The sequence below is a fragment of the Gallinula chloropus genome, assembly GCF_964237585.1.
Source record: "Gallinula chloropus genome assembly, chromosome: Z".
NCBI classification, from domain to species: domain Eukaryota; kingdom Metazoa; phylum Chordata; class Aves; order Gruiformes; family Rallidae; genus Gallinula; species Gallinula chloropus.
Genome location: NC_140089.1, coordinates 79185775 through 79200240, shown reverse-complemented (window position 1 = coordinate 79200240; position 14466 = coordinate 79185775). Strand labels below are relative to the sequence as shown.

At 45.8% G+C, this 14466-nt stretch overlaps 1 protein-coding gene across 1 annotated transcript in view; it reads left to right on the top strand.

Annotated features, from left to right (window-relative positions):
- LOC311203314 (protein unc-13 homolog B-like) overlaps positions 1 to 14466 on the top strand; it is a gene marked incomplete at its 5' end in the record, with an annotated part of 223193 nt that overhangs the window by 25270 nt on the left and 183457 nt on the right. Inside the window, 4 exons of the mRNA XM_084277973.1 lie at positions 4783 to 4812; positions 6750 to 6849; positions 12080 to 12197; positions 13145 to 13268. Coding sequence (XP_084134099.1) covers positions 4783 to 4812; positions 6750 to 6849; positions 12080 to 12197; positions 13145 to 13268 — 372 coding nt within the window. The remainder of the gene's footprint in view (positions 1 to 4782; positions 4813 to 6749; positions 6850 to 12079; positions 12198 to 13144; positions 13269 to 14466) is intronic.

Here is a 14466-nt window from a genome sequence, read left to right as displayed (position 1 = left end):
TAATAGACCTGAAGGGCTAAAGCACTGCCTGGCTGGGGTTCCCTCCCTTCTTCCTTCCTGTGTGCGTGCTTGCAGGGTGCACAGGCTGTGAGTTTGGAGTGTGGACCTAGTCTTGGGTAGTAGGAGTGTTTTCCTGTGGTCTCTGAGCATTTCTGTTGCTTAAGTAACCTTTGCACCTAGTGCTGTGTATCACGGTGCTCTGAAGTCTGAGCACCTGGAAGAGGTGAGAAAAGCTCAGTGTGAAATACATATTGATCTCCTGTTCAGCTGGGGAGTTACTGTACAAGTTAGAGTGCTCTCAAACGCATTAACATGGCATTCATGTCTCTCAGGGAAGAAGAGGAAGCTATCTGTCAAATTGCTGATTGTGAAAATGCATTCTGAATGCTCTGCTTTCGGCATTGCATTTCTTTTTAAGAGCGCTAATTAAACCACATCCTTTCACTCTTCTAATTTCTCCCACAGCCCCTGTGTGGCACTTTATTGGCCTCTGTGTAAGGATGTAGATTTTGTTGTAGTGTGGTGAGTGACCAGCTTGTAAGTCATGTGCTGGATTTAGTTAGTATGTAATCTTTTGGCCATCTGCTCCAGCACTCCCTGTGTCTGCAGCCCTGGGATCTGCAGGCGAGTGATAAAGGTGATCTCCAGTCTGTTCAGAACACCCGGGTTCCCTTTGAATGTGAGCGTGTTCCTGCTTAGGAGATTCGAGTGATGTGTTGTCCGAATCCTGCAGTGATTTGACATCTCCAGTTTAATTCTCTGGCTGGTGTATGGGGCACATAGGAAAAAAAATTAACCTTCATATTGGTTGAAAAACAAGTAGATAGCAAGAATTTCTTTGTAGAATTCGATTTACGAATACTCTGATACATGTTCCACTGTTGTTTTTCCACCCTCTCACAGTGGTTCTGGACTTTTTTGTGATCTCCAGCTTGTATTTTCCTTTCCTAGTTTTTAGGAGTGAGTTTGACTCCCCAACCTTGTCCTGGTTTTGGTCAGGATAGAGTTAAATTCATTTGTAGCAGCGTATGGAATGCTGTGTTTGAGAGTAAAATGGGAGTAGTTCTGGTAACACCCTGATGTTTCTAGTTGCTGTCAAGGACTTTCTCAGCTCTTCATGAGAAAGGAGGGGCGAAGCCAGGACAGGTGACCCAACTGACCAAAGAGAGTATTCCACGCCAGTTACGTCCTGCCCAGGATATCGGGGGGCTGATGGGAGGAAGGCTGAGGGCGGCTCCGGGACGCGCGGTTCTTGGGGGACGGTCGGGTTCTGGGACGGCTCTGGGTGGCACAGCCTGAGCTGTGAGTTTGGTGAGAAACTGCATTGGGTATCAACAGCTTCATAGATTTTTGCTTTGAAGTCCTGTTAGTATTGTTACATTGTATCTTTCTGTTATCTTAGTAAACTATCCTTATCCCAACCCACGGGCCTCTTAATTTCTTGATTTTGGGGTTATTTGCCCCTTCCTCTTCCTTTTTCCCTTCCCTTACTTCTCACCCCCCCTCCCCTTCCCTTTAACCTGCTCTTTTCCTTTAAGGAGCAGGCAGCTGCGTGGATTTCGGCTCTCAGCCGGGGTGAAACCACGACAAACCTTTTGTAACTGACAGATGTAAAGCACCTGTTGTGGTATTGTTTGTAAGTTACAGGCAAGACTTGGACTTAATGTTGTTCTTGTAACATCAAAATGGTGAAAGATTCCTAGAGGAGGAAAATTAAAATCTCTGCATGGGTTGAATGTTTACGTCAATTTTCATTGCTTTTGTGTGTGCCTGTCTAATTTGCATCTGGTTGCATCAGCACAGCCCATCTGCTTTCTCCTAGCTCCTTGAACTGAGGTGTGATAGCTGTGTCTCTGATAGGCACATCTTTTTTTAGTGACTAAATGAATCTCTGCTTGTGCAGCGAGAGGAGCTGCATCTCTTCCACCTGCCTCACACACTGCTCACGCCTGGCAGTGCAAAGCTCTTGGTCTTGCTTTCCTTTCTGATTTTCTATCATTTTTGTTCCCTCTCTCCTGCCCTTCCCATCCAGCGCTGCAATGGCTAGGGAAGGATTAAGGTTCAGCACAGCCCACTGTTTGCCTCTGTGGTGGCCAGCTTGCTGCAAGAAGCCATTTGAAATGGAATAGAATTTAGCATTTCCAGATAGTTTAACAAAGTGAGACCCAGAAGTGCCAGTGGGAGCAGTGGGAGTGAGTCAGGACGCCTCTGGGCCAGCTCTTCAGCTTCCTGTGTCTTCAGGTTTTTGCTTCGTGGCAATGCAGAAGTGGCTGTATCTGTAAAACCTGGTGTGGCTGAGTGTTAGGCAGAACCGTTTCCTTTTGTGATACAGATTTTCCTGTATAAAATACTGTCTCGCATGACTTGATTTACGCTGGCTGTCCTCTTGCCCCTGCCCCTGGAGTAGAGCTGAGTTTTCAGCCTTTGTTGCAACACTGAGTAATTAACTGTTAAATGCGTCAGGCTTTCTTCCTTACTCCTTTGTGTCTTTCCTTGAGCACATAGAGGAGCTCCAGTGAGACAAATGAGCAGGTGTGGGTTCAAAAGTCTCCCCCTGGGAAACTACCCTTATTGTGCCTTTCCAAAGCTGTGGTCCTTCTGCAGTGGCAGGGTGGATGCTGCTCTGTGCCCGACACCCGGCCCATGAATTCCCTAGGCCCAACAATGGTGGGACGGGGCAGTGTCCAGCAGATCTTCCCAGCTCTGCACTCTGGGACACTCACCCTGTGACCTCACGGCCAGTCCTGATCCTAAGATGTGGGAGCTGCACCTTTGCCATGATTTTTATCACGCCTTGGAAGTGCTTTCCAGTCAGCTAACAAAACAAATATGTGCAAGTCACTTCTCTGGAACTTCCTGGCTTCTGATGGTACAAGACCCCACTTGTGTGATGTGGATGTGTAGCAGGCTTGTGAACTTTGTTTGGGCTGGTTTCTGCCCCAGAGTATCCCTGTTGCTGTGAGTGCTGGGACAGCTCTTGAAGCCCCACAGACACTCTTTACTGCATGCTGAGGCAGTGCAGGGTTTGTTGTCTTTCATCAAACAACCTCGACATTCAGAGGTGAAAACCATGAGGTACAGACAGCATCTGTGTGTTTGCATCTTGTTGCAGAGCAGGTGTCTTGCCTACCAGTCTTTGTCCCACCCTGGCTGCTGTTTTGACAAATAATACCAAGTTTCCACCCCAGAGTTTCCTCTGCTTCCCTTCTAATACCAGTGGAGCTTGTTACTACCAGGGAGATCAGCTGAGGGTTCCTGTGTGTCCCCAGCACCCTCTCCCTTTTTCCTTTCCTCAAGCAGACACACTTGTTCCTTTGTCTCCAGCCCCTTGCAAAGGCAGGGGTGGGTGAGGGGAGGATCAGAGATGAGCTGGTGTCTACCCACTCCAGGGCAGTATTTCGGGAGGTGCCTGAGTTTGTGTGGTATCCAAAGGCACCTAGAAAGGGGGTAGATTGCCATGCCTGTTTGTCAGTAGTTTAATGGACTGATAGATTTGGAGATTAGAAAGGAATCTGCCTCTTCAGTCAGCAGGAAAAACCTCCCTCCCCCCCTTGTAAGCTTTACTTGCACTATTAGTTTTAGCATCAGGAATGCTTCAGGCCCTTAACCTGGGAGAAATTGGACCTGTTCGTTTTGGGCCTAAAGGCTCATGGGCCTGGGCAGCCTGGGTAAAAGATAACTTCTGCCTGAGACAGTTCTGCCACATACCCTGCCCATTACAGCATTTCTTCTCACAGACATGTGCCTGGGCTGTAAATGTCTGCAAAGGAGAATTTCTCAAATAGCAAGGGTGTTCTCCAGCACTACATTCTATCCCAACTCTGTGCATGAAGCTGTGTAAGGGTCGTTATGTTGTAATGTTTTAATGTTTCCTTCTAGAACATTTAGGCTGTCAGCCTTTAGTAAGTGTTGGGGACTCTGTTTTCTGGAGGAAACTTCAGTACATTGGTTTCTAATCTTTTTGCTCTCAGGTGTATCTTGCTTCCTAGCTTGTTTAATGTTTTTTTTTTTTTTCTTCTTAGTGTTAGTTTTCCACTGGGAAAACTAGCTGGGGCCTAGAGATGTCTTCTCTCAGTGCTTACATGTAGTGATACCAGTGAGGATATGAGCTTGCAAACGATAAATGTAAACAAGTCTCCTCTAGGTAGACAGGGACCTTCTCCATCCAGTGAGATAAGAGCCACTGCTGTTTAATGTTCTAGCCGTGGGTTTTGATAAATACTGTCCTGGAATTAAATTAACAGAGGAGGGCTTGGAAAAGTGACATGTGAGTTTAGACTGCTGCTTCTTTGGTGAAGTGTATTAATTTGATTTACAGATCTCATACTATAGAGCTACTGTTCAGGATTGATTATTTTCAAGTTGTGTTTGAGGGTCTGGTCTGCACTGTTGAGAAGATTGTTTTTAAAGAAATGTTTTTCTTCTAGAGCACCTGTAACATTGTAAGTGAGGAGGTCTGAAATGACACCTTGCTAAGCAACAGTAACTCCGGTTGCAAAGGATGAAGTTTCTTTGTGTTAGCTATATTACATTGCTTTCCAAATTGTAATCCTGTGATTATTCTAAGTGTATTGCTTTAGAGAGCTGAGATGGGGGTACAGAAGGTGTTTTGCCTGCAGATCTGTTAAACTGTTAAAACAAGCATGGATTTCCCTCCACCAGACCTCTACTGGGGTGTGTTGTCCATTAATGTAATGCTATGAATCAAATTAAACTGTAGCAGGACAGAATCACTAATGGCCTCTTCTCTCCCCCCCCCCCCCCCTTTTTTTTTCTTTACAGTAAAAAAAGCTAAACTCCAAGGACCACCAGGTAAGCTGTGCTCAACTAATTTGCAGCAATGATGGCACCTGCTCTCTCCGATTTGTGCTGCTGCCTCCACTTCTCATCTGCCTCCTAGAGTGTCACTCCTAGGAGTGACAGCAGTTACCATGAGAGATCAGGCAGCTTGAGTTAGTGTAAAGCTTGAGGATGTGACCTGGTGTCACAGTGTGGAGAAACCTCTACCTGCTCACCTTAGCTGAATAGGTGATGGGTGAGACAAGGTGTTCCATTGCTGTCACCCATTCCCACCTTGCCCTTTCCTCTCATGCTTCCTCTGTCCCTGTTAAAAACAGGTTCTGAAAACGTGCACCAAGCAGGTGGGTGTGTGTCTGGATTCAGTGCCTCTGCAATCCTGATGGGGACTGCTGAGTGGTATTGCAGAAGTGGTTAATTCTCTTATGTGGCAGTCCATAATAGCTGTGCTTGGGACTGAAATACCATCCACTGGGTTTTGTCTGCATAATAAACTAAAAACAAAGAGCTGGTGGCACCCAGAATTTACAGTCTAGACAACTGTTTCATTGTGGTTCAGTAGCTAGCAAGGAGTCCCTTAGCAGATAAATAGGTTTATAGAATGAAATTTGATGTGTTGTTTGCTTCTGGAATAACAGCTATTCAGGTCTTCAGACCCAAAGTAATTGCACAGCTGTATTTATGACTGACTTGTTCAGCTTTATTCTTTTGATATAGATATCCTCAGGTTATAGCTGAAAGCTTCCAAATCTCTTTGTCCATGTCAGATCAAGATCTGTGTGTGCACCAGCCTTGAATTTCTGGGGAAGGAAAGCTGAGTCCCCCAACTGGAAGGGACACAATGTGTATTTTATCATTTCTCTAATCAAGAAGCCTGATCACAGTCGCAAGATACTTGTCTTGTGGTCTAGATTTAACTTCACTGCATCCTGTGACTTCATGGACAGGCTGTGTCCCAAGAGGATGTGAGTGGTATATCTAGATATGAGAGAATCTGACTTTCAGTGACTCCCACTTTTTCCTGAGCTTTTGGATCATGTAGTTTCCCTTTTCTTCCTTTCTGTTATCATAGTTGAAGCTAGATGCTGGGAGATGCTGTAGTAGCCCCTAGCAATGATGCATGCAAATTTTGGCAGTATTAAAATTGACTGGATTCTAACTAACTCTGGGAAAAGATGCAGCAGAACATTTTGAAGTATTAAAATATGTACAGTGCTTTCTAGATGCTTAACATAGCAAAGATAGCAGCAACTAGGAAAAAAGTTGTTCCAGCTTTTTCTTCATATTTAAAATAAAAAGCAAATGATCTAAACAAAGTCTTATCTGTCAAAATACAAGTGTAATGTGATTCTTCTATGCTACATAGCAGTACAGATCAACTCTAGCACACTGAACATGAATCACTGTATTCTTCTCCTCTCCCTGGCTGATCAGTAAAGTTCTTTGTGGACCTGTGAGTGGATAACCAGGTTGCAACTAGGAGAGCAGTTGGGTCAGAAGGGGAGAGATAATATGATCAGCCCAACTGCTTCTTACTTGTACATTTTGCAAGCTTGTATTTCACTCTACTTGGTCTGCATGATGGACCATCTTCCTTTGGACTGTCTCTGCCTCTTCTTCTTTGGACTGTCTGCATTTCAGTGAGCAGCACTTTACAACAAACTCTGTTCTTCAGGATTTTACACTCTGACCCCGACTGACTGTGTTTAGTTGCCTTGTTTTGTTTGTGCATGAATTTGTTAAAAAAAAAAAAAAAAAGTGATTGAAAATTTGATGGTGGGTGATAAATGTCTTGAGTGTTTGACTCCTTAACCCAGTGGTGTCTTCCCTTATGGCCTTTGTGTTTTGGGTCCCCCTGGGATGCAGCATATGGACTGAAAACCTTGAAATGTTGTGCTTATGCTATAAAAGGGTACACTGAAGGAGATAACCTTTTGCCTCTCCTTTCCTAGATAAATTCAATACATATGTCACACTGAAGGTGCAAAATGTGAAGAGCACGACGGTGGCCGTGCGAGGTGACCAGCCCTGCTGGGAACAGGACTTCATGTTGTGAGTATGACGTTGCACAGCGATGAGGTCCTTGTGGTCAGGTCCTTCCATGGCTTTTGTGTGGAGCTGCTGTTGTGTTGCGTAAACTGGAGTACTTCAGTAGGTAAAATGCACAAGCCTGGTGACAACCTGAATAATTGCTTGTCTATTGTATATACTGACCCATGCTGAGGGTGATGTGTGCTGGGGAATTGTCTCTACCTGTGCCACAGGCTGGCTGGAGTAGCCTGTCACCTTTAATAGTTATCAGGTTGCCTGAATTCCTGTTCTTAGACCTGTGTGTCAAGGTGCAGTGAAGGTCAGCTGCTCCCACAGGGACAGGGAGCCAGAAGCAGAATGTGGTAGGATGGCTGGTAGGGCAGGGTCCTCACCAGCCATGATCCAGGCCCATAGGCCCATAGCCCCTGGGCAGCAGCAGCGAGGCAGGCCTAAGGATCAGGGCCGTGCCCGCTGAGCACTCACATCACCATGCAAGTTGGTAGTAATGAGGCAGGTCTGAGATGAAGCTGGGAGTGCAAATTTGGCTCAGTGTTGTGTTTGTTAATAATAATCATGGTCAGACGTAGTCCAGGAATTGCCAGTCAGGCCTATAGTGATGAGGCAAGTCTGAGTGAGTTTGAGCTTGGAAGTCAGCGGGTTGTGCCCATAACCAGGCATGGGTACAGCTAAGCTGGAGATGAGGGCACCAACAATGTAGTTTAGGCAAGGGCTGAAGGCCTGAGGCTGAGCTTAAAGGGAGCTCCTGGGGCATAGGAAGAGGTGTGGCTGGAGGCCATGGGTGAGGTTGGTCAGGGCAATTAAGCGCTGTTATTAGTGCACTCAGGACCTTCACATAATGATCTGGGATACCACTCTTGTGTGTTGATGCTTTCTGCCATTGGCTCAGTGCCTGTTTCCAGCTGAGGGGCTGCCAGTCCCTGCCATGAGCAGCAGAACCAGTTCCAGCTCTCCTAGGGTTTCTGGTGGAATTGACTCTTCTGATTTGCTCTGGTCCTCATACTCCTGACACATAGCCAGGGATTTCCCAGTATCTTTTAGAGTGGTAGGCTTGTGGGATGGCTTTTTTGTTTGTTTGGGGTTTTTTTGCCAGTGGATGAATGACTCTGATTTATTGCATCTGCTTCTGTTTCTATTAGTTTGTAAGACAAAGTAAACTACACTGACTAAACCTTGGACTCCGAGTGCTCTTCTGTGAATTTAACATGGATGCTGTTGTTGCAGGGCAGATGGTGTTGTGTGCATCTTGTGGAGTCAAAGCTAGCAATGCTTCTTTTGAGTAGTTCTGAGGTGTTTGCATAGCACCTGGAGCAGGACACCCACATGTGATTTTGTGCATGTGTTTCCCAAGCCAGCAGCGGTTTGTTCTTTTCTGCTGAAAGTGGAAAGCTTTTTTACCTCTGGTTGAGCTAAAGACTGGGTCAGTACAGTCTTGCCATCATAACTGTGCTTCCATCTCCCTTGTTTGGTGGCACTCTGCTTTTGGAGCAGTACATGAAGTGTGTGCTTCTGCATGGGAAGTCTGGAGCCTGTCCTTTGGCATCTGGCAAAACACCTGTGCTCCTGAACACCACCACCTCAGCTCTGCAGTTCCTGGTCAGACAGGGGCTGTGGCTATCACAGATTTATTAAACCATGCAGGACTGAGGTGAGGTTAGGCATTGTACTTGCCAGATCACGTACCCAAATGACAAACTCATTCTTCTTATGACTTGTTCTCATCCTGTGGACAGAAACTGGCTTTAAACGTGGCCAGCTTACAGAGGAGGCTGCTCACCAATGGTTTAAGAATGGCGTGTGATGACGCCTCTCACAGTTGCTCCTCCTCCTCCTTCCCCTCCTGGAACTGCTTTCCCATATCAGCTGGGAGCTTAGCTAGCATGCTGTAAGGTCACTATGCAGCTCCATAATTAGTTGCTAGGGGATATGAAAGCAGAATATTAGCTGAACTACCTTGCTATTATCATACCTGCTTTAGCCAGGCAACAGTAAAGTTGTTCTGATGTTTCTTTATAACAGAAATATTACACGTGGCAGGGAACGTGTTTTGCTTGATCCCGTGTACATTAAGTTGTCCCAGGAGAAATAATACTGATATTCCAGTATTACTATTCACTACTTTGCTCTTTTTCTTTCTTGAGTTGGAGAAGGCTTTTGAGCACAGTAGTTTATCCCTGAGGGAAGGATGCTTTTACTGTCTGTGTTTGTGTTTATCTTTTTTTATGAGACATAGTAGAAGAATAGGCTACAACCAAGGAAATGCTTTCTATCAGTCTTTGTTGTTTCTGCTTCCAAACTCCTCGAGAGACATAACACTTCAGAATTTGGGGCTTTGGTGTTGTTTGATATTTGTTTATTTATCAGACCAGTAAGAGTTTTAATGTATTGTTTGGGGGGGATCTTCTAATTTTTGAAGCAGCTTTAGAAGGACTGCATGTTTGCAGCAAGCACCTCTTCAATCAAAGTGCAAACTGGTGTTCGGAGCATGATGATTAAATCGGTACTAGAATTGTCTTTCCTTTAAATTCTGTGTGTGTGTGAAAGGGGAGGGACGTGGGATTCTTGTCTCGGCTCTTTTGTTCTTTGAAGCTATTCTGCATCCAACCAGAAGGTGGAGAAAAGGACACACAAAGGCGATCAAACCACTGTACTGAAAAGCTCTTTATTTTTTATTCTTATCTGGTGACCTGTCCTGTGGAATTCTCTATGGAAGCCTGTTGGGTGTCATATGATCTGTTGATGTGATCAATGCCTTGCTCTGTCAGTGTATGTTAAAGTGTCAGTGTATGTGGTTTTACAGTATGCCTGAAAATTTCTGAGTGTTTCTTCCTTCACTTCCCTTTCTGGCCTCACACTAGTCCAGCCAACAGAAAATGAGTCATTTCTGTTGTTTCTGCAAGTTTCTGTGCTCAGATAAATACCATCTTCCACAGGGGAAGCAGTGGGAAGGCAGAGAAGTGATGATGCAGGTGTCTAGTTGTTAGTTTAGCCATATTGAACAGCAATAAGCAGAGGGAACTGGAGACTCAGTTTCAAGATGCTAGCAGCAAACTCAGAACAGGCTTGTCAAACAGCTTGATTTTGAACTATGTAGACTGTCACCTGAGTCCTGGACATTCCTGACCTCAATTCCTGTGTCTTGAACAGAAGCACTTGGGTTTAAAACAGATAATAATGTGCTTTCCTCTAGCTTTAGGGTTTGTCTTCAACATTTTAGAGACAACATTCTCCCTTAAGGTAGTAAGAAGTCTCTGTGGCAAAGCTCAAATAGGTACTGGGATTTGCAGAAATCTTCTTTTGGCCATGATGGCAGTCTGTAGAAATTAGTGACTAATGTCCTTTTAATTTCCATTGATAGTGTGGATACATTTGGACAGAAGGATAACAGGCAGCAGAACTGTGTGTCCAATATACCCACTTTTCATAGAATCATAGAATCATAGAATTGTAGGGGTTGGAAGGGACCTCAAGAGATCATTGGGTCCAACCTCCCTGCCAAAGCAGCTCCCTAGGACATATCACTCAGATAGGGGTCCAGGCGGGTCTTGAATCTCTCCAGAGAAGGAGACTCCACACCCCCCTGGGCAGCCTGTCCCAGGGCTCTGTCACCCTCACTGTGTAAAAGTTCTTCCGCATGTTGGTGTGGAACTTCCTGTGCTCCAACTTGCAGCCATTGCCCCTTGTCCTATCCCCACAGAGCACTGAAAAGGGGCTGGCTGATTCCCCCTGCATCCCCTGCTTCAGATAATTATAAACTTTAATTAGGTCCCCCCTTAGTCTTCTCTTCTCCAGGCTGAACAGCCCCAGCTCACTCAGCCTTTCCTTGTAGGGGAGATGCTCCAGGCCCTTAATCATCTTCGTAGCCCTTCTCTGGACTCTCTCCAGGAGATCCCTGTCCTTTTTAAACCAAGGAGCCCAGAACTGGACACAATACTCCAGGTGGGGCCTGACCAGGGCAGAGTAGAAGGGGAGGATCACCTCCTTCGACCTGCTGGCCACACTCCTCCTGATGCACCCCAGGATCCCATTGGCTCTCTTAGCCACCAGCCACTGCTGGCTCATGGCCAACCTGTCATCCACCAGGACCCCCAGGTCCTTCTCCACTGAGCTCTTCTCCAGCAGGTCATCCCCCAGCCTGTACTGATACAAATGGTTGTTCCTTCCCAGGTGCCAGACTCTACACTTGCTTTTGTTGAACCTCATCTGGTTTCTCCCTGCCCAGCTCTCCAGCCTGTCCAGGTCTCTCTGGATGGCAGCGCAGTGTTCCTGCCTGTCAGCCACCCCTCCCAGCTTTGTATCATCAGCGATTAGCAGTTACACTAAAGGGAAGGGGGAAGCTCAGGGGAGTAGGAACAATAGCCTTTGTTAGAGCTAAGTGTAGTACAATTGCATATCAACTGCCAAATCAAGATTCTTCTCTATCTCAGTGTTTTTACCAGCATTCAGGCTGTCCATGTGTTAGGCTGTTCCTAAGTAGGCATGTTATGAGGCAGCATGGAAGAGGGTGGCATAAATTGTATGAAGTATTGGGAAGAAGCTAATTTGAAGTGCATCGTTTCCTTAATGACAGCAGAAATGTTCATGAGAACCTTCAGATAGGTGTTTCCAAGGACTTGGCACTCGGTGGTCCTGTGACTGTGTGGCTGCCAGAGGGTCCTGTGGCTCAAAGCCCTGCAGTGTCACTCAGAGGAAGGAGCAAGTGCTGGAGCAGAAGCTGTGCAATGCAGCCCTGAGCAATAGGTAGTGCTGCTCATGCAGCTGTCTGGGGTTTGGGACTGTTACTTTTGGTGTGTGACTGCTCCACTCACAGATTGGTGTTGGCATGTTTGGACCTGCTGTGGTATGCTTGTGTTGCTGTGCTGCCGAGGGAAGGGGTGCACCTGCTTTGTTAGAAATGGGGTTCCTGATGACAAAGAACAGCACACCTCTAGGTTTTAGCCCTCCCAGGTACATAGCTGCCAAGATGAGTTCCCAGTTGTTAGTCCATGCATGACACATTTCAGGGTTTCAGTTTGCCATCTTTGTGCAGTTAGTGTTTATCTGTGAGAAGTCAGTCATTAGAAACTAGTGTTCCCTGTCAGTATGAGCTGCCTCAACCACATGCTTCCAGAAGCTCTCTTGTAGCTGTGTGGAAAGAGTTTATTGGTAATCCAATCATGTTAGTAATGCAGAACCTAAAGCAGAATTAGATTGTCTCCTTTTTTTTCCTCACCTGTGCTGCCTTTTCTTGCAGTGAGATCAGTCGGCTGGACCTGGGCCTAATTGTTGAAGTATGGAACAAAGGACTGATCTGGGACACCCTGGTTGGGACCGTGTGGATTGCTCTGAAGGCCATTCACCAGTCTGATGAGGTTAAGCTGACACAAAAGCTTTGTTTTGACAGCCCCAGTGTTGACAGTTAATGTGTTACAAATCTAGTGTGCTGCAGCTCAGGGCTGTGCTCCTCAGCAAAATTTCCACTTTCAAAGCCAGGAAGGCTGGGTGTGGGGAGAGGGCTATACTGGGTTTGGTGTGTGTGTGTTGTTTTTTGGTTTTAAGCATGCTCCCAACAGTGAGACCAAAACTGAGCTTTACTGGGGGTCTTTGGTCTCATTTCACTCACATGGACTCAGAGAATGGGACCAACTCCTTAGTCTAATCCTCAAATTTCTGTAACTTCCTGCTAAAGACAGAGGGTGCCCTGATTACAGACAAGCTGACCTTTAAGGTAGGCCAAGAGCATATGTACATCATCTTGTGAAGTTTCTGGTTGCAGTGTTAGAGAGTGTCTCACTAGACACTGGACTAATATGAACTACAGGAAATGGGATGTGCCAATGTCTGTTAACTGTCCTAACTACTGAATTTGCCAGTTCTTGCAGCTAGAGAGGATGTTTGTTTCTTTACATCAAATTTCAGGGCAATTACGTAGAAGTTTGTTGACTTTGAGCAAGGGGAGAGAGCTTATGTTTTCCATAAGAGGAAAAGAGTGGGGATGCCCAGCAGTGTGGCTGTAAGGTCTGTGTGGTGCTCAGTTCCACCTCAGTGCCTGCCTTTGAGGACCTACTTTGCAGTTCCACTGACAAGGTAGTAGTTTTGCTAGGAGGTGTTCGTTGCCTGCCTTGTTAAAGGCCTCTGAGAGTTGGAAGGCAAGCTGCCAGCATGTGCTGAATGGAGATCATTTGATGTTAAAATCAAGTGCTAGGTCTTGATAATACTGTAAGGCTCTTCCTGGAGTCTTTTATCTTAGCAAATATGTGACAGTCACTGCAAAAAGACCTGCCAGACTTGAAACTCACCTGTGGCTTGTGATTTACAGGAAGGCCCTGGGGAATGGTCCACGCTGGAGGCAGAAGTTGTAATGAAACATGATGAAATCTGTGGAACGAAGAACCCAACTCCTCACAAGATTTTGCTGGACACAAGATTTGAGCTACCTTTTGGTGAGTGCATTTAAACAACGTACTGAGGGCACTGACAGTGGAGGGAAAGGGTTTGGGAACAGCTTGAATTTTACAACCAAGTTATGCTCGTTCACAGTTCTGCCAAAATAGTTCAGTGCAAATTAGGTCCCTGGTGTTCACTTCTTGTTTGGCTTCTTTCTAACAAGACTGGAATACATAAAGAAGACTTGATGGTGTCAGAGAGCTGGAACATTTAAACTAGCAGTAGTTTAAGAAACTATTAATACAGTTTCACTATTGTGCAGTCAGACATTTTGTTCCTCAGCAGGGAACATTCACTTCTTTGTATCTAGACAAATTTGGCTCTAGGAGAGGTCAAGTGCATTGTTAGAACTGTTCTGTGTAGGTGCACTTAAACCTTGTGAGAAGTGTGCAGTTCTGTTGGTGAAGCAGCAGTGCTCAGTGCTCCTGAGCATCATTGTTAGCAGAGTATGTAAGTAACTTGGTGTTACCAGAACTTTCCCACAGTTACTTGTGGTTGAGTGTGGAGAAGTACCTAACTGAAGTGAACCCATCTCAAGTAAAGTTGTTTTAAAATTTTATTTTACCTAAATCCAAACAAAAATACCCAAACCAACCCCCCAAAGGAAGGGTTTAACCAGAATGCATCTTCTCTTTCCAGCTCTTAGCTGACTCTTCAGACTAAGAATAAAGGTGATGTTTTGGGGACCTGTGGGTGGTTTTTTTTTCTTCCCCTGGGCATTGAAGTGTTTCAGAGCTGTCTGTCATTGCACAGTCCTCTCTACCCCTCTGCCTGTTGCTTGCTTATTGCTGCCAGGCTCCTGGTGGGGTGAGCAATTTGTATCATTCTCTAAGTGCTGGTGGAGCATTTGTGCACCCACTGGCATTTGGCCAGCAACTGTCAGGGTTGGCCATCTGTTGTGGGAAAAAGTTAGGTCATCTATTAGTCTGGTACCCCCTTCCTGGTGCAAAGGAGGATACAGGCGTCGGCCCTGCATCACTAAAATCAATATAAATTGTATCTTGTGCCCTGGGAGCTAAGCTGACGTGCTGTTTTGAGTGCTCAGTCGGCTGGGTGGTGCAATTCAGGGTGAGCACAGTGTTTTATAGATGTCACAGGCACTGCTCTTTAACTGCAGTCCAGTATGTAAAGGGGAAAAGGTATCTGACATCTTAGTCTTGGCAACTAAGCTGCCCAACATTGGTCTGGAGCCAT